Source organism: Astyanax mexicanus, chromosome 1 (genome assembly GCF_023375975.1).
Source record: "Astyanax mexicanus isolate ESR-SI-001 chromosome 1, AstMex3_surface, whole genome shotgun sequence".
Taxonomy (NCBI): Eukaryota; Metazoa; Chordata; class Actinopteri; order Characiformes; family Acestrorhamphidae; genus Astyanax; species Astyanax mexicanus.
In genome coordinates, this window is record NC_064408.1 from 79,174,101 (window position 1) to 79,198,748 (window position 24,648).

The window sequence follows — 24,648 nt, forward strand, 5'->3', positions numbered from 1 at the left end:
TCTTTAACATTTCCTGGATACGTCGTGATTTTTTGGGGGGGGACTTGGCTCAACACCCCTGATTTTTTACCCGCGACTGGATTTTCAAACAAGCCCAATTTGGCGGAAAAACTCTGGTCCCCGCAAATAACATAGGCACAGCCTCCATCTTCAACTTTCTCATTCCAACCAATGTCTTAAAGAAACACTCTTTTATAAAGTGTTCTGAATTTACTTTTATGTCCCCGTTAATCTGTATTAAATTAGACATAAATTTAATATTAAAACTACCGTTAAATACAGGTAGTATATTAGTAGTATATAGTATATTAAATACGGTAGGATATTAAATAGCTAGCTAGCTAATCAGGCTACTCTAAAGAGCTATATGGCTTGACTAATGTTACCCCTCCACTCATTTTGACATTTTGAGAAAATAATCAGTTCAGGGTTAATAATCAAGTCATAGCCGGAAAACTGGGTTTAGCTAGCTTGCTGTCTCTCTGCTAATGTTCATCTTTCTAGATTGGCTGACTAGGTAATATTAATAAGGTTAGCCTTAGCTAGCTAGTAACTTTACAGTTTGTGAATCCATTCACGGTGAAGTACGTTGAAGATATTTGGGGAAACTATGGAAGGTTTGAACTTTATAAGATTTATTTCTTTTTGAAGAAGTGTATTTGGGAACACAGCAGTGAGGCAGCATTGCTAATACTTCCGTTCCCCACAGACTCGTATGGGTAGACGATAGTGAGGTAGGTGAATAAAGTGTATGGTTGATAAAATATTAGCATATGCTGAATGTTACATGGGTTAGGCTTTTCCAAAAGGATTATGCACAGTAAACCCCAAAATGCACCATAGATTATATTTAGTGACATAATCTGAAGTTTTTGGACCCTAATAAATGTGTGCATGCAAAACAACTTAAAATCATCTCAAAATTAAAAACCTTCTGCAAGGAAGGCTGGGGGAAATTTTCAACCACAGAAAATGAAAGACTTTTAGCTGCTAGAAAAGCTGCTTCTTTATGGTGCCCATACTTTTGCGCAGGCTAGATTGATGATTTGATTTAGTAATGACTTTCTCTTAGCTAATGTCACTGTGCTCTGGTGAGTTTTTTTTTCCATTTCCTCTTTATTTTGATTCTGTGTAAGAGCAATGATGCGCAGAGTGTCCTGTGGAAAAACCGCGAAATAGGACAACATGATTATTAGCAAAAAAAAATGAGGTTGCTAAAAAGCCTAAGAATGCTATTTGCAGAGAACCCACTGCTCCTCTTCAGAAGGCCATGTCACAGGTTTATGTAATTAAAGCGGATGCTCTTGGGAACAGGGCCCCCGAAACAGCGGAGGAGAGCCAGCGTCATCACCGACTGAGGAGGCGAGAATTTAATCAAAAGCACACAGGTACAGTGGAGCTACAGGAGGGGGCATAGTGCTTTTGAACAAGTGCACAGAGAGGAGGCAGTGAGTGCGGAAGAAGGAGAAAGGGAGAGATTCGGGGTATTAAAGACTGAAAGGATTGAAGAGGAGAGGCTAAGGGAGAGAGAGAGAGAGAGATCGCCAGGTACAAATTTACAGGTACAGTCTGTGCTCTCAGGCTGCAAGTAAACAATGCCCTCAGTGGCACCCAGCCCACTTCTTTTCATTACAAATACAGAGGTTTGGGACAAAAAATACAAATTTTCATTACAATCATATTTCTATTACACAGTAATCCACCAGTAACTTTTTTACTTATTGAATAAATGCAGCAGTTCACAAAAACTGCCTGGACTTCCTTACTAGGGATATCTCTAATTTTTACCACCTTCTCCATGGGCACCATTTGCTTATGCACTGTGACAGCATAATAGATGTCACACAATTTAACCACCAATTTATGCTTCTGGGCCAAATCTATATTGAATCTACAGTGCCCTCCATAATTATTGGCACCCCTGGTTAAGATGTGTTCTTTAGCTTCTCATAAATTGAGTTTTGTTCAAAATAATATAGGACCACGATGGGAAAAAAAAGTAAAGTCCAACCTTTAACTCAAGTAAATTTTAAGGGGGAAATAAAATCCCTGACTAAGAAATAATTATTCTTCATAAAATCACCTGTTCCACAATTATTGGCACCCCTAACAATTCTTAGGAAATAAATTTAATAAAAGTATTTCTGTCACTTCTACAGTAGTTTACGAAGTTGATCAGAGTATGTAGAAACATTTAATTAGTAATTCACAACTTCCTGTTTCCCTGGGGTATAAATATGACGTGACACAGAGGCCATTTATCTTCAACATGGGAAAGACAAAGGAACATACCATTCAAGTGAGGCAGATGTGTGTTGACCTTCACAAGTCAGGCAATGGCTACAAGAAAATCGCTACTCGCCTACACCTGTCCATATCTACTGTCAGAGGAATTATTAAGAAGTTTAAAACAACTGGAACAGTGGTAAACAAGCCTGGACGAGGACGCAAGTTTATTTTGCCACCACGCACAGTAAGGAGGATGATAAGAGAAATAAAAAGTTCTCCAAAGCTCACTGTTACAGAATTGCAACAAATGGTAGCTTCTTGGGGTCACAAAGTCTCCAAAACAACCATCAGGCGCTATCTACATGCCAACAAGCTGTTTGGGAGGCATGCACGGAAGAAACCATTTCTCACTCACAATCATAAACGCAAACGTTTGGAGTTTGCTAAGCGGTACTATGACTTCAACTGGGACCGTGTGCTTTGGTCAGATGAAACAAAGATAGAGCTTTTTGCCAACAAATGCTCTAAGTGGGTCTGGCGTAACACAAGAGCTGAGTATGCAGAAAAGCACCTCATGCCCACTGTGAAATACGGCGGGGGATCAGTGATGCTGTGGGCCTGTTTCTCTTCTAAAGGCCCTGGGAACCTTGTTAGGGTGCATGGCATCATGAATGCTCTAAAATACCAGGACATTTTAAAACAAAATCTGGTGGCTTCTGCCCGAAAGCTGAAGATGGGTCGTCACTGGGTCTTTCAGCAAGATAATGACCCTAAACATGTGGCCAAATCTACACAGAAATGGTTCACCGCACACAGAATCAAGCTCCTCCCATGGCCATCTCAGTCCCCAGACCTCAACCCCATTGAAAACCTGTGGGGTGAGCTGAAGAGGAGAGTGCAGAGGAGAGGACCCAGGTCGTTGGATGATTTAGAGAGAATGTGCAAAGAGGAATGGTCAAAGATCCCTCTTTCTGTATTCATCTTGTGAAACATTACAGGAGAAGATTAGGTGCTGTTTTGTTGGCAAAAGGGGGTTGTACAAAGTATTAACATCAGGGGTGCTAATAATTGTGGCACACATGATTTGATGTTAAATAATTATTTCTTAATGTGGGATTTTTTTCCTACTGAATAAATTCACTTGAGTTAAAGGTTGTATTTTACTCTTTTTTTCCATCGTGGTCCTATATTATTTTGAACAAAACTCAATTTATGAGAAGCTAAAGAACACATCTTAACCAGGGGTGCCAATAATTATGGAGGGCACTGTATGCCAAATCTATGCTGTGAACCCTGTGCTTGAACTATGCAGGTAGTACCGGAACAATTCCCAGTGGCCCAATCTGTGTGTGAGCAGCTGAAAAGCTAAGAATAGAACCTCATTCAAGAGTTCTAACATTAATTTTTGCTTTACTTCTCATATGCTTGGCGCAGAGAATACAGTGGCATTTTAGCATTATGTCTTCCTCTTTGCATGATCCAGCTTTAACCGTTTTTGAATTGCACAGTGAACAGGCTGATATTTCTGGGAGTGTTCCTGAAAACACTCTCAGGATCCAGTGATTTCCAGTACAGAATTCTGTCTGAATTTAACTGCCTTTCTTAAACGTGTCCTACAATTTTTAGATGCAGCTTTTCACAGGTTGGTGAGACTCTGCACATTTTTGTTTCTGAGAGATTTTTTTATACCCAGTCATGTTAGTCAAGTCAAATTCCAAATTGGTTATATTGTAGCAGATTTTTTTTATCAGTACCTTTTACTTTTTCAACCTTTGGTTATCACTGTCCAAACATTATTGAGATTTGTTTCTGCCATCAAGTTATGCATAAAATGTTATGTCTCACTTTCCACATCTGATACATCTGAACAAAATGGGTTTTTTTGAGATTTACAGATCATTCAGGATTTTTTAATCAACTTTGTTCATTAGTCACTTGCTGTGTAGTCAGTTCTCTGAAACTTACGAAAAATACGAAACAATATCTGTTATCACGTTTTAACATGGGACATCTTATACTGTGAATCTGTCAACTTTTGTAACTCTCAGAATCTTGTTCGTCAAAAAGTCTTTTTTGTTGGTATGAAGTTGTGATTTGAAACTGTTGTGATTCGAGTGCCTCCATCACAACAAAATAACACCATCAAGAGTGTGAGCTCATATCTGAGCTCTTTTTGTTGTAGTTTCTACAGATTCTAAAGACAAATGGCACTAATTTAAAATGCTACATCTCCAGACCTATAATTGGCACTGTACCTGCTTGACTTGTACAATTAACATCGGCCTTGTGCCTTTTAGGAATGAAGGCGACTGTGTGGAGGGCATGGCGGAGATATTCGACATGCTTCTGGCTACTGTGGCTCGCTTTCGTGCACTCAAACTCAAGTCTGAGGAGTTTGTCTGTCTCAAAGCCATCATACTGCTCAACTCTGGTGAGTACCTCAACAACAGCACACACACACACACACACACACACACACACACCACACGTTTCTACTGGTCCAGCTCTCTTCAGGGAAGTTCAGATGGATTGTGCTAGATTACATAATGATCTTGTCCTTAAAAGAGCAGTTGCCTTGTTTTCAGTCCAGCTCTTTACAGAATGTTCTTCAACACTTCAGGTGTTACATCACGTCACGTTAATCTCTCTCTGCTTCTGTTTCTCTCTGTGCGGAAATTAGGTGCGTTCTCTTGCTGCTCCACGCCTGGGGAACCGCTGAGGGACAGCTACATGGTGCAGTGCATGCTGGACAACATCACTGACGCACTCATACACTACATCAGCCAATCAGGCATCTCTGTGCAGCTGCAGTGCCGCCGGCAGGCCCAACTCCTGCTGCTGCTCTCCCACATCAGACACATGAGGTGAGGCAAGACACTAGTCACACTCCCACACGATGGCGGGGGTTCAGAAAGGTGGCCATCAGAAAAAATGAGACCAATAAATGTAATTCTGTCCTACACTTTCAGTGAACTGATTACTCTTAAATAATTATCTCAGACAGTCTTTGGCAGAAATTAAGAATGTAGTTTCATAAGGCACGTTGCAATACTCATTGCTACCTTACACCCTGTCAGCAGTCTATTTTCCTGCCTTGTGTCTGCGTCATTAAAACAGCACCAGTGTTTGGGAATAAATCCACACTGATGGGCGTGGTGGTCTGGAAGTGAGTATGTTCAGGTAAATTTCTGGAGTATTGCTACCTTGGCAGCGGAAAACACGGGTGCGCCACTGACTGATTTAAACCCTGACAACAGTCAGACGTGGCAACGCAGGTGTACTGCACATTACACACACACACGGACACGCAGCAGTGCATTTTCACAGCATGATTTATAAAGAGAATTAGTATGTATTTTGTACGTTTTAAGCAATCCTTACAATACCAAGGAAACACTGACATGTCCTAAATCAAGCTGTGCAGTTGAGCAGTTGACAGCTCGCTTATTGATCGACCCCTTGTCTGTAAACTATATATATATATATATATATATATATATATATATATATATATATATATATATATATTTAAAGGACTAGAGGATGAACTAACAAACTGCAGCAACAGATATGCTTCTGCAATCTACCTTCTATCTACATGGTTGAGCAGGTATAGGTCGGAGTGTCTAATAGAGTGGACAGTGGGTGGGAAACATGTTTAAAAACGCCAGTGCTGTGTTATTTTGCCAGTGTTGAATAAACACTGTTAATATGTAAAATTTGATTGGAACACTGGTGTGAGGTTTTTCAACAAGCACCTAGCTGGCAGTCATTGATGAATATTATGATCTAAGAAATCTTAAAACAGTTAATAATAATAATAATAATAATAACACAATAGTTTCTTTTGGGAACAAATTAATTATTTATTTTCCCTCATAACCATATTTGTTCATTCTTATCAGGTGTTACATTTGTGCCGATCATGTGTGTCTCTCTGCCCTTCTGTTAAGCAACAAAGGTATGGAGCACTTGTACAGCATGAAGTGCAAGAACAGATTTCCCCTGTATGATCTGCTGCTGGAGATGCTGGACGCGGCTCGCCTCCGATCCCCCAGTAAAGTGACCCGGAACTGGATGCAAAGCGAGAGGGACTCCCCTTCAACCACCTCCACCAGCCGCAGTAGCAGCAGCAGCCTCTCCGCATGCCCAGGGGTCTTACAGCCAAACCCGGCCCATCCTGACCAAAGCCTTGAATGAAGTTCCACATACTCACAAGAACTTACAGTTCAATATATGTTCAAAAAATACAAAAAACAGGTTATGTAAATGGCACTAATTAGTGCTGAGTTTGGAGACTGTCCATTCTGGCTGAATGTAGATCATTCAAGTCTGAACAGGACTGCAGTCAGGTCCTCTTCATTCTCCTAGAAAACAGACTTCGTCCTTGTTTCAGCTGCCTGGAAATATTTGCATTACTTCCAGCGTGTTTTTTTTTTCTAAAGCCAGCTGGACAAGCAGAACGTAGAAAAGAAGTGTAACCTGCTGTAAGGACTGAAAAACTGTACAGTGGAAAAATAATTTACTCTGTAAACAACAGAACATGCAATCTGCTTAAAGCTGCAATGCCTATGTTCAGACTGCTGGCCCAAATCTGATTTTAGGCATATCTGGATTTTATTTAGATGGATTTTTGTTAGTCTGGATAGCCGGAAACTACATAAAATCAGATCCAAACCACATTTGGACTGAAATACGATTACAATCCAATTAATATAAATGAGTCTTAGTCTGGTCGTTCAAAACATGACAAAAGAGTTCCTCATTAAATCCAGAGTGACAGAAATGCAGGGGTCCAAGAAGAGTGCCAAATGTTAGTTACTGATGCCAACCTTATTACAACAGATACCCAGGTAGATAGACTTGTGACTTGTGTTCAGACATGCAAATCTAATCTGATCACCTGCAAATAACAGAATTTAAAAAACAAATTCGATTTTCCTGCAGTCTGAACATAACCATAGAGATGAAAAGAGCTTTAAATGGTTATTTGAACAATTATATAGAATAACTACTTTTGGCTGCCTAAAGAACCATGTTTTACTGGAGATTTGTGGTGTGTGCATCACTGTTCTTTAGATCTTTAAAAGATTCTTCACACTCACACACGCATCAATATTACAAACAGTCGCTCAAAGAACCCACTGTAGCACCTTTAATTCTTCAGTTTTTGTGGCTCAGATATAGCAAAGGACCAAATTCTGTCACATTCTTTAGGACATTTATTCCAAACCCTGATCCTGGAAAAAACTCTGCACCTACTCCCATATCTTTTAGTGTGAGCCTCATTAACAAGGATCAAACTTGCAATTTTTAGTGGTTAATTCATACTCTCATTCGTTTTTACCTTTAACAGTTGTGAACACAGTCCTCTCATTTGAATGTGGACCAAAAGTAGACCAAGACACTTGAGAGCACATGTTTTCAATCCAGTGACCCCAAATAAAGTCTGGAGTGGTTAGTTGTGGTGAGAATGTGAACTGACCTTGATCTGACCCAACTACAAGATTTACTCCACAAGTTTGAGCTAAATGTTGTATAACACAGAATTAGGGACAAGTCCAGAACACAGGACCTTTTTCTTTTGTATTTACTTTCTCGCTCTGCCCCCCAAACAGCCCTGACCAAAAAGTGGAGACAACATTCTCGCATGGTGTCTTGAGATGCATTTTGGTGCACTTGGATTTTTCCCTGTGTGAAAATAAACCAAAACGCTCCAGGTTTACAAACGTGTTACTGATTTAGAGCAGAGCAGAAAAATGTAGGTGTGAATGCAGATTTAGTGTAGGACAGGGAATCTCCAGGAACAGGGTTGGGAACCTGTGCATTACTAGACTACATTACTTTTACAACAGCGTTCAACTTGTATGAGATTAATAGAGGAACAGATGACAGTTTAATGACTTTATATATTGACAGTATGCTACGTTTATTGCAGTGTCACAGTGCTTCAGTTTTCTGCTTTTCTTCTCAGTGCTGCACTGATAATCCAGCCTGTCACAATAGGGCTACACATGTGGAACCACACTGCTTGTAAGGTTGCCATGTACAGTATTTTTGCTGTTCTGTTATATTGTGACAACTATTGTGGAGGAATTAATGCCTTAAACTCAACCACAGCTTCATTCTGGTCTGAGGACTGAGACACAAAGTGCATTACTAATATTTGCTTTTTGTTCTGCTCATCATGTAAATTCATTCACATAACAGTTTTACTGAATTAGCTTTAAAAATGAATGTACTGCCTTTAGCAGCTTCAAGACCTGGTGTTTCATAAAGTCAGTCTGTGTATTAATTTATGTATTAAAGAAAAGGGATTCTGGTGATGGAAATGATTGTTTTTATGGGACCATAAAAAATAAAGTCAGTAAACAAACCAACACATTCGTTCATAACATACTGGTTCCTTAGCTCACACAAACATTAAAAAAACAGATTGACCCAAAGTTATATTTAGTATTATATATTAAATGGAAAGACATCTTTTTTTCCAACTGTCAGCATTAGCAAACTGTACATACATAAATAAGCACTGACAATTTCATACTTGGTTTAGTTTTATACATTTTAACAACCTATTGATCTACTCAGTAATAATTGCCTAAGCTTAAAAAAAACATTAGGTCTCTCGTAGACCAGCAACACTATCATTGATTGTTTGGCGTGTCTTAAAAACATAATGCAGTAACCGCATGCCGTAAAAAAAATTAAATAAAATATAACACCATATTTAATAAACTAAATTCACTTTAAGTGAAATTCCTTCTCTGTTTGTTTTAAATAAAACTTTTAAATGAAAAAATAATTTTCTCAGATTAAGCAAACAACATTGGCTATAATGTTGGACGGTTTAAGTGCAGTACCTTGAAATGAGCTCAAGTCAGTGCTGTAGCAAACATCATATTCACTCTTCACTGTCCCTGTGATTCATGAGGGACAGGAGAGAAGTTCTAAATCAGGCCTCGCTGTTTATACTCCTACAGGTCATACCTGCCTTCAGGAGAGCCTCATTACATTTTGATTGCAATGAATAATTTAATAATAATAATAATAATAATAATAATAATAATAATAATAATAATAATAATAATAGAAAAATCAAAATAGCAGCGGTGTTTAACTGTACAAGAATAAATCAACTTTGGCTACCAAACAGTCGTTCTATCAGTCTATGTGGATCCTCTCTCGCTGGATCCTGAAGAAAGTCTAAATGAAGGGTAACAGGCGGCTCATATGGGCGGAGGGCCGTTGGTGTAGCGGAGCATGGGGTGGAAGGAGCGGGCGAAGTTGTTGGCGTGGGCGCAGCTGTAGTCCTCCTCAGTCATGGGCACCAGACACGCTAAGCCCACGATGAGCAGCAGCAGGAGCTGTAGAGGCAGAGCCGCTCGCAGGACCCGCAGCAGGAAGGACTGGCAGCGACCCGCAGCAGCGCCACCTCGAGGCCCTGACGTACCAGAGCGAGAGGAAGCGCAGGCAGAGCCCCCGCGGGACCTGAGGACAACAGCAGACAACACTCAATCATAACCCCCTCACACAATACTGCCTCAGTTTCCCACACAGGAATTAAACCTAGTCCTACACTAGATCTCCTTTTCACTGAGGATCTCCTATCAGAGTGCTGTCTGTAATAATAGTTCAATTTTCTGACTTTTAAGGCTAAATAAAAAAATATATAAAAATCTTTACTATAGTTAAGAAGAAATAGGGGTTTGTCCATTTATGTTTCTAGTTTTTAATTTCTGCCTCACAATATAGATTTCAAGAAAACTGATTCAATGAATCTTTACTTAATTCTTTTTTTTTCTTTCCATTTTGCCACTTGTAAAAAATGTTACATTTTAATTAAGTATTTTATTGTCTATATTATACCAAAGAGGAAAAAGGTTTTACAACGATCAGAAAATTAAACTGATAAACGTTACACTAACCCTATACATTAAGTATTTATTTTTTCTTCAGATGACTTATTACATAGAAAATTAAAAACTATCTATAAATTACTTTATAATACTAATATGTAAGAAGTGTACTATACCTTAAATGTACAAATATAATAAAATGCATAATTTTGCTGCACAAACAGTAAAAAAAGATTTAAATAAAAGCGTTTTAAAGCTATTTAAATTCCCTCCATTTTCACCAGAGGCCTTATTGTGTCAATTTGTTCAGAGGAGGCTGCTGAGTGGTCTGCACTGTGTCCACCATTTGAAGGTTCAATGCCACGGGCAAACTGAGGAACGCCAACAATCCCTCTGCCAGAATCAGAGATACAAGTGAATAAAAACGCTGATTTCTTCCGCCTACAAACTGCAGACGGGAGGCTAGAGAACCCTCTCTGTTATAAAGAAGCGTTAATGGCTTCACTAAACTATACTTATACTTTAGTTCAGATTACTCCAATCACAGCATATTCTAACTGTTCAGCAGAAATGTTTTATACTATGCAGTAATTAATTTAATAAATTGCATCATTTCTTTATATTGTGAAGGGTGTCCAGTATACGGCTCTGTATATTTATGTATATTTATATATTTATTAGAGACTCATGTCTAGGCCTGTCATTATAAAACTATTTCTGTCTGGATGGTTTACTGTCTGATAATTATTGGCATTTTAAGACTATTTTATGCCAAAATGAGCAGTGAACTTTTAAATAATTTAGAATATTCAGAAATTAGAATTGTAATTCGAAACTAGTTTAAATATTATTAATTATTAAAACATAAAATCAGCATACAGGTAAATATCTTAGGTTGTGTCCAAATATTGTATGATAAATCGATAAAATTATTTATCTTAACAGGCCTACACACAGAAAACCATGTATGCATACAGTTACAGCTTGTGTGTTATAAGGTTCTGAAAAACTGGACACAGTTCATTTTTTAAATGAATGAGCGTCGCAAAGCACAACCAAGCTGCAACAATGAAAGGCAAAGGAACAACAACAAAAAAACAAACATGAAAGAAATGTTTAAAAGTTAAATATGATCCAACATGATATTTTATGTAGATTCTAAAATGCAGCGTGATGATGGATTAAAGGGCCTCATAAACACATTCATCCCAAATTCATTCCAATTTAACTACAGATACAACACAATACTCAATCTCGTAAAGAAAAAATATAAGAAACTTAGTTTAAACAAACTGGATACGCCTACATTTAAAATGTAGCTGACAGAAGTTGTAAATATGTTGCATACTGAGAGGCTCAGATATGTGCTGTCTGATTGCCTAAAGATACAGAAGCCTCTCTTGTTTTGAGTATCTAACAAATTTACATGATCATTGGGTTTGACACAGTTCTTTCTCTTTCATTAACTAATCGGATTGCTGGATGTATGTGAACTTTCAGTACCGTGCCCTCTAATCTTGTTTTGTTTATGTATATATTCTGTTCTACCTCCTATAGTCTTATCCTGATGTTCATTCTTGGTTGATTTATTTTATTTTTGTATCTATTTTTGTTTATTCAACTTTTTTTCTTTTTTTCCCTTTCTCTTCTTATTGCAACTGCAGTATCATTATCAATAATGTAGGAAAATGTGTAATAACTCAGACATGGTTTCCTTTCTAACTCCTACTGAAAGGAAACATCCCTGAAACTAAGCTCTTCTCATTAGTAGGTTTTGTGTCTTCAGAGATCCAAGGTCAGTCCCATCATCCCCCCACAGCTCTAGAGTCCAGGAGAGAGGTACCTGCGGTGCGGGCGGCTGGCTGAGGATCCTGCTTCTGACACAATACATTTGCCCCGTAGCTGTTGTGCAATGAGCAAAAGGGAGGGAGGGGTAAAAGAAAGAAAGAATGTTTCAGTCCAAGCAAATAAAGACAAAGCTTGTGGTCACAAGCAGAGACATATAGCCAGGCCATCATTGATCATTGATAACAATGAAAGCAAAAGGCAGGAGCAAAATAATCCAGGCAGGATGACAAAAGGATTTAGCGTAAAGCAAGAAACCTGGCTTTCCAGATCAGAACGACTATAAAGTCGTATATCAGTTTTCCTATAAAGAGTCTGATGTCTGATGAGCAAAGCCAGTGTTTCTTGTACATTTTTCTCTTTATGTGATCATCTTGTGATGGTCACAAATGAAAAAGGCTTATGCAAATTAAGGTGTTTCTCAGGGACAAACAAATACAACACATGCTTCATAAGCATCGCAGGTTCTGTCTTAATACATTTCAGTTTAACCTGATGGATGAGTTTTTTTTCCAATTTGATTTATAGTATGGATTTGAGCCCTGTTCCACATGCTGGATCAGTCTGGATCTCAGTCTAGCTGCACAGTCAGTCTGCAGATCACTACTGCATGCCACAACCAGTCAGATTAAACAGTAAAGAGGTTCATTACCGGATGCTGCTGAACAGGAACATTCACCACAGACACAGGACTGGCAGATCCAGAAGTTTCCACATCATCAGCCAGAGACCAAGCGGAAAGATCCTGAGAAGCAGGGAGGTAAAGTGTGAGTATTTTGTTTTATAAAACAAACTCTTATTACAACTCCCATTAGTGACATTAGTAACAACACAGTTTAGAAATAGGTCTTGCCTTTACTTGTGTCTAACTGGTGAATTTGTTTGTCAGTTATCTGCCCCTCATCTGTAATTGGTGAACTGACTAATTTCTCTTAGGAACCTACTAAGGAATTATTTTCAGGGTTCTTGCAGGTTTCAGTGAGATAAATTTAAGACTTTTTAGGCCATTTTAAGATCATTCTCAGTTAGGGGTGGGTGATTTGCTCAAAAATATCATGATATTTTATGGTATTTGTAATAATAATATTCTAGGTGATATGACAAAACACTGAATTAAAAAAAATAAATCAAGAATACACTACTACAGCAAAATAAAATGTAATTTGTATTATTGCATACAATATAATGTAATGACACATCCCTATCTGAGATTTAAAAAATACGAGAATTGTATCAGATTATATACAAAAGTCAATGAACCAGAATGTCATGATATTAATAATAATGCACTCCAAATATCTCTATACATTCAGGATTAAAGTAAAATTAATGATACTGTACAGATATGATCTGTCTCTAGTAGATCTATAATGGGAAATGAGAACAGTGTGAATTTTTCTTTGTAAAAATAGCAAAAAAGTAGAACCCTGATGTGATAATTAGGGGTGGTTGATATGGCACGATATTTCAGGGTATAATATCGTTCACAATATTCAAAAACATTGGTGATATTATTGGGTACAATACGATATGGCACAGCCCTACTCTCAGTGAACTTTTAGACCAGAATGCTTCTTTTTTTGCACCAGTCTCATCAAGCTTCTGTCAAATTACAAAATGACTGGACCCGCTGAGGCTTTTTTGTGACTGGTGTTTCTCTTCGAGAAAGCCTTCGAGAGCCTTCACACCCAAGGTCACTAACTGGATGGTTTTCTTGCACAGTTTGCAGCAAGTTTCATATTGATTACTGGAGACCGCTTGCAAACAACTGTGAAAATTGCTGTTATAAAGCCACGTCTCACTTAAAGACAATTATTCTTTCCCAAAAACACAAAGAGAAGAACTAACTTCAATCTACACAATGTTTATTAAGAATCAATACAAGAAAACAAGATCGGACTAAAATAAATTCGACCTTAAATTTAAGGTTTTCATTTTTCAGACATTTTAAGATTTTTAAGACCCAACCGGAACCCTCATTCTAATAAATTAAGTGCTTAGCAATTTCCTGACTGTCCACTGGTCAGTTTCACATAAAGCTAAAAACAGATGCATGGACCCATCAATTACAAATAGATTATAAAGTAGATTATTGACTATCACCAGTCTGACATGGCGAGAGGCAGAAGAGGAATTTCTGAACTGTGCTGTATTATTGCAGAGATATTAAGAGAAACAAAGACATTTAAATTTATGGTTTTACTAAAGCATTTTTTAAGATGATAATTTAAAAAGGCTATCATGCTCAGACTACTCAAACACTTTAGCCACTCAGAAAGAAGCACGTCACTCAAATTACATCACACAGTCTTGCAGTATTGGTCCGGTAAAGACTGTCAATATCTTTAGTGACTGACCTGTGTATCTCCCAAGCTTCGGAGCTCTCGCTCAAGCAGTTGCAGATCAGAGGCCACGGCCTTGAGAAGCAGGCGGAGACGATTACCGATGACATGCACCCTCTCCTGGGCCTCCAGACACTCACTGCCCTGCGCCTGAACCAGTAGGTGGACAGAGAGGTCCTGCAGGACGCTCACCCTCTGCTCCGAATCCACAAGCTCCTGCTGGATTTGCTGCAGGCAAACACAAAGACAAGAGCAATATATATTTTTTTAATTTACTTTTGGGGTGACTTGCACCTAAACACACACACAAAGTTTCAGAAAGGTACCTCAAGTGCTCTGTAATGGGCTCGGAGTGTGTGACGGTCCAGTCCTGATGAAATGGGAACAATCTCATTCCTCCTGCGGTCGATGTTCTCCAGCCAGAGCAGAAGGCCGTGACTGAGCTCATGGAACTCCTGCATGAACGAGGATGGCGTAAGAAGCAAAGTACTCAAAGAACACATTTACATTGTATATGGAGGAAATAACTGAGGAATGACTGTGTGTTTTCACACCTGGCATTGCATAAGAGCCTCCTGCAAAGCTCCTCTCCACTGCTGCAGTGCTTTTCCCAGTCGATCCCAGCGCGAGTTCATCTCCTTCAGCCTCTCCCGCAGCTTCCTGCTCTCCTCTGAATCTGACTGGAGGAGCCCAACGCTGCTCAAGTTCAAGGACAAGATTTTGGACTTATGGGCATCCACCTCCTTCTGTAGCTCCTGTTGAGAGTCAACAGTGTGGAAGTGTGAGAGGGTTTACCTGGCAGTTTTGTAGGATAAAGACTGTGAATGGATGTGGTTAATAAATAAGTTAATAAAGTATTACTATGTGTTTTAGTATACGAGTGTAAGAAAGATAAGGCTGAGTGTGTTTATGCCTGAGTGAAACCAACTGTAGACCACAGATAGACTCAGAGGGGGGTTTTGTGAGGGAGTGTATGTAGGTCAGTTCTGCTTTTAGACTAGTGTATTTGTGGGAATCTCACATCAGTGCCAAGCACTTTCTCTTAATAAACAAGTGGGAATGCTACTCCGTATCATCTTACAAATACACTCTCCAGTAAGGAGACCAGCACACTGTATACTGCAAACACTATACAGTACATTACAGCAAACATATAGTGTACATAACGTCACTCATAAGACTGATGGAGGAGAACATGCCAAGATGCATAAAACTGTGATTTTAATCCAGGGTTATTCCACCAAATATTAATTTTTGAACTCTTAACACTTTATGAATATGAACTTGTTTCCTTTGCATTATTTGAGGTCTGAAAGCTCTGTATCTTTTTTGTTATTTTACCAATTCTCATTTTCGGCAAATAAATGCTCTAAATGACAATATTTATATTTGGAATTTGGGAGAAATGTCTGTAGTTTATAGAATAAAACAACAATGTTCATTTTACTCAAAAATATACCTATAAATATCAAAATCAGAGAAACTGATTCAGAAACGGAAGTGGTGTCTTAATTTTTTCCAGAGCTGTATATGTTTTTCATTGGACAGCAACAATAAGCATATGCATACCTTGAGTTTCCTGATCCTCTCCTTGATTGTGCGTATATCCGTGCTCAGGTCCTTCCCCCTCAGCTCGGTCAGCTCGTTCTCTGTCTTGTTAAACCACGCCTCCATAGCCTCCAGGTCAGAGGTGATCTGTTGCAGGAGTACTAGGTCTTCTCTCTGGCTGTTTTGAGAGCTGTGTGACTGAGCCTGCATCAGCTCCCAGCGTGCAATCACACCTGCAGACCAATTAGAAATGCTCTCAAAAAGTTGATTTCACAGTTTTTAGCTGTGTTGTTCAAAAGGTTTTGGCCACCGCTGATTAGGCAAGTTTATGTGCAAAAAATCAAACAAGGGGAGATCGAAGTGTTTTGTGTGTAGCACTATCAACTTTATAAGCTTAATTAAACAGTGCTGGTGTGTGATAAGAGCACCGAATTCATCACAAGTAATCAAATTAAATGCCATACATACATAAATCCATACATACATAAATCCATACATACATACATACATACATACATCCATCCATCCATCCATCCATCCATCCATCCATCCATCCATCCATCCATCCATACATCCATACATCCATACATACATACGGAAACTGTTCTTGGGGGGCCAGACCAACAGACTGGCCTCAATTTGGCTAAAATCTAATTTTATCTATTTAAAATGCAGTAAGTAATAAGTTTAATAAGCTGTAACAGAGATGTAACAATTAGGCAATGAAAATTGGAAACAGACATCCAACATTATTATATCATTATTTAATCAACATTCTCATAATTAACTGTAACCAAAATGTTAATGTGTTTGTAGTAAAGACCAGTACTAAATATACTTTATACAAAAACATGGCCTTTTGGTTTGTACTCTCATTTGCTGATTTTCTGTACTTTTTCTTTGTTTAGTAAAAAACTTAAGTTGTCTTGAGCTGTTGAGTGCAGTAAAGGGTGGTTAATTTCTGAGCTGGGTGTGGGCACCCCAGGTCATACAATACCCAGGTGTCCATTGCTTTAATCTGTTTTGTGTCTCTATGATGAATATAATGTATATTGTACACTTATCTGTACTCTAAATGTGATGTCTAGATGTGTATTAGATTCTAAACAATGTTTTGTGTCTCTTTGCTGTTGATAGATGTACTACGATCTAAACAATTTTGTTTCCATGCTACGTACAGGTAGGTACTAGACTCCAACCTGCGTTTTGTGTGTCTGTGTTTTCTGGGTTTTTGAGTCCAGACAGGTCATCCTCTTCCTCCTCCAGCTCTCCCTCTGCTCTTTTCACAGCATCTAGACTGCCCCGGCAGTCTCCCATCAACCGCATCTACACACAAACACAACAAATACAAGCAGAATTATAAGACGTTTTTGCATTAACATACAGAACCAGTACTCATTAATACTCAGGGCTATTTCTGGTAAACCTTGTCCAATCAGACATTAAAAAGGATCTGACCATGCCTAGAGATGGTGTTCCGAGAGATGTCATGTTTACTTCAAACAGTTGATTATCCTAGCCTAAATATTTTCCTCTACTAGCCTTGGACTATAGCATTACAGTACGTACTGTACTTACATAACCAATGTATGAGGTGTTGTGACTGTGGCAGTCCAGGATATTGCGAGCTGTTTCACCTGTAAGGAATAGTTAAGATAGTGTGTTAGTACAGTCTGTAGACAACTCAACTGGCTGAAGATGGAGAAAGACACATCATATTGTGAGTCTCAAAGTAAAAGAATGAGATGTATTAGATCTGGATAAAGTTACACAGTTTATGTCATTAGCTAAGCTTCAATTAAACTTTACAAATTACAAGTAGTACACTGAAAATGTATAAATCCATTTTTTTTTTATTTAACTTAAAATACGTAATTCCATAACATACTGATTAGGACATTTTGTTCACTTTATTATTACTCTTTCTTTTTTTTCCTCTTAGAAGAGTTTATGAACTGTTTGAGAACTTCACATTTAAAAACACTGCAGCCTCGTATTGAAGAGTGTAGTTTGGGACACAGCCTTTGTATCGGTTAAATGAGGCACATAAGAGAATTCTGTTGCAACTACATGTATGCATTAATGTTTAAGCACGCCCTGCTCTAACAAACATTATGAAATATATGATGAAAAAGACCTTTTGGATGGAAACAGTTATATATGCTGACTATGACCTTTTAAATGATACTCTTAAGGAGGATGAATGTATTAAATACATATTTTTGAACATGCAAACAGCAAGAACAGGCAGCAATCAGATTAATAAATGTAAATGATAATGTTAATGGTTGTCTGAAGCCAAACCTGAAGAGAAAAATAAATGAATAAAAGAAAGAATGTGAGAGTTAGAGTGTGTCGTCTTACATGCACTTTAATGGAAATCCACTTAACATTGAGTCATGCAAAAGCACCATCCATATTACAGCAAATGTGACATGCATGTCATTCCAGTTCATTACAATGTTCTCAAGCTTAAATATAAATATATTTACAGCGAGTCCACATGCAAGATACTCAATTATGTCAGCATGGATATGATTCTGGTTTAGGTGTTTCTGCATAGCATCACCGTTAGAGGGTAGATTGTGAGGTAGGACAATTAACAGTGCACTCATGCAGAGACATGTAACATTCAATTAGCATGCACGAGCTGCGTACCAGAGGAAGACCTCAGTGTGTTTTCAGTCAGTTTTATATAAGCCTCGGGGCTCTCAGGAATCACTACGTCTGTCGAGAGAAAGATATACAGCACACAGACAATTTACTGAAAATACCTATGGAACACTGAGCATGCTGTGTGTATATTATAAATTATAATGCAGTAAATAAATAACTTTCTTCAGGATACACACAATGACACTCAACTCCTCTCTCTATTTAGAAAGCACACACACCTGTAAGAGCTGCAGTGGAACCACAGAGGATATCTTCATCCTCTTCTCCATCCCTCCCCCTCTTATCAGATGAGATGGAATGACTCATGGGCTCCAGGTCGTAGTCGTGGTCCCACTCCAGGGGAATGGAGTCCACGCTGGCTGGAGTGTCTCGGCCAGAGCCATTGGCACGTAGAGGAGCTGCATTAACTGAAGGTGGTCTGCTGTTGTTGGAGCGCGGCAAGGAGTTGCTCTCTTCCCACTGGAGATCAGAAAGATCACCTGAGCCGTCCAGGTCAAACTCCCGATCTGAACCGTCACAATCATCATCGACCAGCTGAGAACAATGAGAATAAACAGAAATATTTCACAGAGACACAAATGCTGGAAACATCTGACCTACTTTTCAATCAACGTTTCAATCAATGTCTGACTGTCACTCTTTCTTTCCAGTTAAGCTTTAAGCTTTGGTGCGATATGCAGATAATGGTTAAATGTTTATTATTAAAACTCCTCAAAAATGAGTGCATGTTGGTGCTGGCATCCCAAGAAAGGAATAAAATAAAAGAATAAACTCACTGTAAATTTACCATCTCTAAATAGGAAGTAGCATAATTTTGCTGTTTTTTCACAGTTGCCAGATGAAAAAAAAACATTTATCATAAAAAGTAATAAGAGAATACTAGATTTCAAAAGATGGGGGAATTTTTATAATTTTTTTTCTCACAACGTCACCAAGCAATGAGGGTAAAGGTGATAAAGTGCACCTTTTTTGCATCTTTTTAAACTGCTGTGAATGCAACATTATTAGACAGCTAAACAACCAATTCTGCTAACAGACACCAGTGTTGGTTTGCATAAAGCTGAGTAGTGCAGGGGAGAGAGGAAAATATATGCTAGTTTGGACTCTTGGACAGATAACTGTGGAATCACTGGGGTTTGATCCAGTGCTTAGAACAGGGGTTGTGAACTTTCTGGCCAGATTTGTGCTTTGCTCAAACACAACTGATTATTCATTAATTGCAAGGTTAAGCAAACTGTCTACACTCTGGATCTCAGTTTTCAACCCATAAATGAGGTGGTTGCTCTGTTGTTAACCAGATATTTCTACATTTGATAGCAGTTTCTGAGGGAAAATGTCTGTCTTACCGGCAGACGTGTGAGTTTCCTGTAGTAGCGTTCAACGCGGCCAAACACCTCCCTGCAGTATCTCTGCAGCTCATCCAGCTCCTCTTCTATAACAGCAGCATCCAGAGGCTCACTCTTCTCCATCAGAGCCTCACCCTGGCTGAACACACTCCCGATCTTCATTGTGTTCAGCTCAATCTCCTGCTGGAATGCCTGGTACACACCACAACACATCCTGTTAACCCAATGCTTTTCTCAAGAAACGCAAATGTTTTCATCCACAGGTGGCAGCCTATACTAACTTTCCCTAAATGTAGGCACATGTTAGAATTTAAGTGGGAGCTGTGTACATGCACAAGCATCAACACAGGTTCAAACAGCACCTCACCTTCAGCTGTTTGATCTTAGCCTGGACGTCACACTCTGAGAAGTGCTCTATGTTGGTAAGTTGCAGATCCATTTCAGTCAGCCACACCAGAATGCTGTCTCTGGCTGTCTCAAACTCCTCACGCTGGCTAATGAAGTGCTGCAGTGGTAAGAGGGTTAATTAGTAACACTGTGGAGCACTGTATATATACAGTTCATATAAATATACTGCACAAATATCATGTAATAGTGAACTTTGAGTCATTTCACAGTGAGTGTCCTTGGTTACCTTTAGCCTACGCAGGATGGCCGTAACCCTTCTCTGCAGGGTGTCCCAGCGTCGGTTCCCATCATGCACCATTTGGCGTAGTCGGCAGGAAGAGTCTGTGCGGTTCTCGCGGGCCAGCCGCCGGTACTGCTTGTTGATTAGCTCCAGCTGAGTCAAACACTCCTGAACCTGCCTCTGGAACGCCTGCGTAATAAACACATCACATTTAATACTCTCAAAAACTCAGCTCACTATTTTACTAGGTGTTTTAAACCCATATATTGCCTTTAGCTTACTGATCATTTCCCCACTTTCTTTATTGTTTAATTAATTATTTTATTTATCATCTTGAATAGTTTGATCTCTTGTTCCTCTATCTGACTGAGTTGTGCTGATTTACACTATATTACATGTTATATTTATATCCTCTTCTATCTATTTATAGACATTTATAGTTAAATACAGTATTTACAGTACTGTGCAAATATTTTAAACACATGTAAAAGTTCAAACTCGCTCCTTATCTCCTTAGATATGTTGAAGGTGGACCTTTGCTCTTCAAAACAGCTCTATTCCCTTTTTACTGTATTTATGTTTACTTAAGTCTGATGTTTTCTTTAAAAGTCAAAACATTTTATTGATGAAACAAATGATTTTTTTTTATTATAATAAAGCATTTCATTCCTCCAGGCCCTAAACTGGACACTCCCACTATACACTGCTATGGTTGACTCAGTACAGCACATGCAGGGATGACCTCACTGACTCAGTGTCAGCTGAGCTGAATGTGAACATGCAACTGTCCGTCACTTGATCTTAGGCAGGAGAATCTGTCTAGAGACTGTTAACTGATCCCTTACTCTGCAGAAGTGCTCACTCACTCTGTGTCTCTCTCTCACTGTCCTTGACTATAGCAGTCTTTACATCCACAAAGAGTCAGCAGACTTTAATAACACAACAAAAAGCACTGTACTCTTTATTACCGAGTAGAACTTGTGTATATTTGTTAATAAGAAAATCACTTCATGTTAAATTCTTACACATCTAACTAATACAACTGTGAAACACAGATGTTAAATGCTGGTAAAATGAACGCAGGTGAAATTGGTGTTCGGTCCTTTCTAAAGATTGGTTTGTCTTCTGGACGCCAAAAAATACTAAGAATGAGTTTGTATTTTGCGCTGCTGCTGCAGCTGCAGCTATTCTAAATCAAATTCACCAATAAAACTCAGGAAACAGCTACCTAGTGTTTACATGTGACTGTGTCAGCATTCACTCGACTACATCTGAGACACACTGTCGCTTTTAATCCCCCCCACACTGCTACCAGCTGACCACATATACACAGTGGACAACACACACTTAAATGCTACACACTTACAGAAAATAGATTTTTGGTGTAACATAATGAAAAATATTTTTCCATTAACCCTGTGCAACTAAGAGGCAATGTGCAATTATTTGTAAATACAGTCTTAAGAGTTCTTTATTTTTCATTATTTATATTGTATATATTGTACTGTTTATTTTATCTTTTCTCTTTTTTGTACTGAGTGATTTGCTATCACTTTGTTGCTGTAATACTGTGACGTTCTCCACTGTGGGACTAATAAAGGATTATCTTATCTTATATTATTTTATCTGTTACCTCAAACTTCTTGAGCTCCTCTTTGGCAATGGTGTAGAGAACGCCTGAAGAGTTGGGCAGAGCTGCTGTCCTCTCGGATGCCTTCAGCCAGTCTTCAAAGCGGGAATAATCATCCAGGAACTTCTGCCACAATCTCCATGTCTCCTCAATTCTTTAAAAAGTAAAAAATAACATTCTTTTAGTCATGCAGGATTATCCATTTGGCGTTTACTATAGAGGCAAATCTCTGACCTTGCAGCAATCTGATTTGATTGTTCTGAGTACGATGACAGAAAATCAAGGGTTTATACATCATGGCATTTGTAATCAATTGCCTGATGCATGATCACATTTGTGCATCCCTGGAGTTTACTATATACACTACCCACTTACTTGAGCCTCCTCTCCATGGCCACAGCGCAGATGTTCCTCCAGCGGCGGTCCAGGCCTCGTGTGGCCTGCTGGATGGAGTCACACTCTGTCTCTGTGGCACAGGCATCACAGTCGTGTAGTAGAACCTCACACAGGTTTAACACAGATGCCACACCAGTGCTGTGCTTCTCAATGTCCCTCTGCATATCCTGCAGCCAAAAACAAAAAATCAGTGAACTATATTTCTCGGACATAAAATTTTATAAATAGCAGAACCTGACTAATGTTGAACCACATACATATCGTATTACAACACATACTTCTCAACATTGAAAGTGATCATGAACTCCATAAAATAACATTTTAAATCACTACAATCAGAAATACTGACCTTGTAATGGATCCAAGTTTAATAAAACTAGATCTAAAAAATAGATAATAGCTGGATAATAGTAGATCATTAATTTAATATAATTAAAATGATTACGGATGTGGCTTATTTTTATTTCTTATTTATTATTAAGCAAGTTAATGAATTAATTTAAGTCTTTCAGTTAAATTTTTTGATGAGCATTCATCTAATCAGTTAAGTTCAAACATTTTACTTTGTTATTCACACAGTAAAGACTGGAATCCTAAAATTAAAGGTGATAAAAGCTGCCGCTGTCTATATTAAATTTCACGCTGTATCCAGGCCAGGACACGTGCCACTTCAATGTAGCATGCTTATACATGGGGGTTTCCCTTTAGTGTTTTATTGGTATAACAAGAAAAACGGCGTAGTTATATGAGCAGTGATAACCAAGATTAAATGTGTTTCCTTTAGAACCCTAAACATGTGTTCACACTGGGACGCAACAGAGTGACCATTCATTTCCTATGGGAGGACGCGATTTGTAGCCACAACATGGCAACAAACACCTGGCAACAAACAGCTGGTAACAGAGCTGAAATTGTCTCAACTTTATGCTAATGATTATGATGTGGTGAAATGAAGTGAAGCATTTTACACTGATTGGCTGAACAAATTCTTAGGACCATTCACAGACACAGGAGACTGAATTTTGATTCCTAATTTGTGTATATCCCCAGCAGTGTGCTTCTGAACATGACAGAGAGGTTTATAACTGCTTTTAACTGGTTCTGCTCTTTCCATTTTATGTAATGCAGTTCTGTACAAATACAGGGGCAGTCTGAAGAAAATAAAGCTTGAAAAAAAGAAGTTGACAGCTCCACAGGTAACTTGCTAGCATGCTAACTGGGCAAGCTGATAAACGCCCACGCCCCAAACAAAAAAACACCCTCAAGAGATAAACGAGGGGTGACAAAAGATATGTGTTGCCTGCCATTGTGAACTTTTGTTGTAGCTCTCGGATGTTTAGCTACATCTATTACCTGCTGCTGGTTGAGTTTCTTCTGGATCTCGTTCGTGTCGCAGGTCTCGTACACTATGGGTCGAGAGAGCTCAGTCTCGATGTGAGCCAGCCATGAGCGCAGACTGCTCATGTTTTTATCCAACTGCTGCACAGCCACCAGGGTCTCCCTCAGCTTCTTCACCCTACAGAGAGAGAGATAGAGAGAGAATATATGATGGCACTGTCGAGGGGTAGAGACCTAATCTGCTGTACAATCTTGCATTACTATAATATGATGCACTGTAGATAGCTTATCCATTTAATGTGAGCGCACAGGGTTAGAAAGTTAAGGATCATCAAATAATTTTTTGTTTTGGGTCAACAGACTGTAAAGTAATGCAGACAGAAGGTTTTGTTTGACACTGATGATATATAATAGTACTGTACACTACTGTCTTCTGAGCGTTCTCCAGATATTATTTTTCTGTCCTTTCTGTCCACAACTGTCTGCTTTACTACACTGTATAAGTACTTCATTCTACTAGTTATATAGGTTTAAAACACAATATGCAAAAACAATATTGTTTAAAAAGTAGATTGAAACATGAACCCACAGCAGTAATGAGCGCTCTGGGAATGTGGTGTGAAAAATATAAACACATGACCTAAGAATATAGCCTCATGTGTGCTACGCATTCCTACATAACCCCTTTAATCTTATCAGACACACAACTCATATCAAATTCCTATCTTTTGTTATAGTTGCAAAACGAACAGTCAAGATTTGATTTTGAGTATGAAAAGGCAACATTACAATTTGTTGTAACACTTCAGAG

General features: G+C 38.6%; 2 protein-coding genes across 10 annotated transcripts in view; one reads left to right on the plus strand and one right to left on the minus strand.

Annotated features, from left to right (window-relative positions):
- Positions 1 to 8,609, plus strand: part of esr1 (estrogen receptor 1) — a 30,151-nt gene extending 21,542 nt beyond the window's left edge. The window contains exons 6-8 of the mRNA XM_007253897.4: positions 4,527 to 4,660; positions 4,910 to 5,093; positions 6,183 to 8,609. Of these exons, the coding sequence (XP_007253959.3) occupies positions 4,527 to 4,660; positions 4,910 to 5,093; positions 6,183 to 6,429 (565 nt within the window). The 3' untranslated portion in view covers positions 6,430 to 8,609. The remainder of the gene's footprint in view (positions 1 to 4,526; positions 4,661 to 4,909; positions 5,094 to 6,182) is intronic.
- The window catches only part of syne1a (spectrin repeat containing, nuclear envelope 1a), a 243,527-nt gene continuing 227,431 nt past the window's right edge, over positions 8,553 to 24,648 (minus strand). For 8 of the 9 annotated variants that reach the window (XM_022663102.2, XM_022663116.2, XM_022663113.2 and 5 more), the window contains 17 exons: positions 23,853 to 24,015; positions 22,479 to 22,666; positions 22,107 to 22,257; positions 20,480 to 20,662; positions 20,213 to 20,350; positions 19,846 to 20,037; positions 18,718 to 19,033; positions 18,482 to 18,550; positions 17,402 to 17,460; positions 17,023 to 17,149; positions 15,845 to 16,056; positions 14,830 to 15,030; positions 14,602 to 14,730; positions 14,291 to 14,503; positions 12,586 to 12,678; positions 11,932 to 11,990; positions 8,553 to 9,720 (listed from right to left, as the gene is read on the minus strand). In XM_022663102.2, coding sequence (XP_022518823.2) covers positions 9,459 to 9,720; positions 11,932 to 11,990; positions 12,586 to 12,678; positions 14,291 to 14,503; positions 14,602 to 14,730; positions 14,830 to 15,030; positions 15,845 to 16,056; positions 17,023 to 17,149; positions 17,402 to 17,460; positions 18,482 to 18,550; positions 18,718 to 19,033; positions 19,846 to 20,037; positions 20,213 to 20,350; positions 20,480 to 20,662; positions 22,107 to 22,257; positions 22,479 to 22,666; positions 23,853 to 24,015 — 2,755 coding nt within the window. In that variant the 3' untranslated portion in view covers positions 8,553 to 9,458. The remainder of the gene's footprint in view (positions 9,721 to 11,931; positions 11,991 to 12,585; positions 12,679 to 14,290; positions 14,504 to 14,601; positions 14,731 to 14,829; positions 15,031 to 15,844; positions 16,057 to 17,022; positions 17,150 to 17,401; positions 17,461 to 18,481; positions 18,551 to 18,717; positions 19,034 to 19,845; positions 20,038 to 20,212; positions 20,351 to 20,479; positions 20,663 to 22,106; positions 22,258 to 22,478; positions 22,667 to 23,852; positions 24,016 to 24,648) is intronic. The other variant, XM_022663114.2, reaches the window with a different exon arrangement.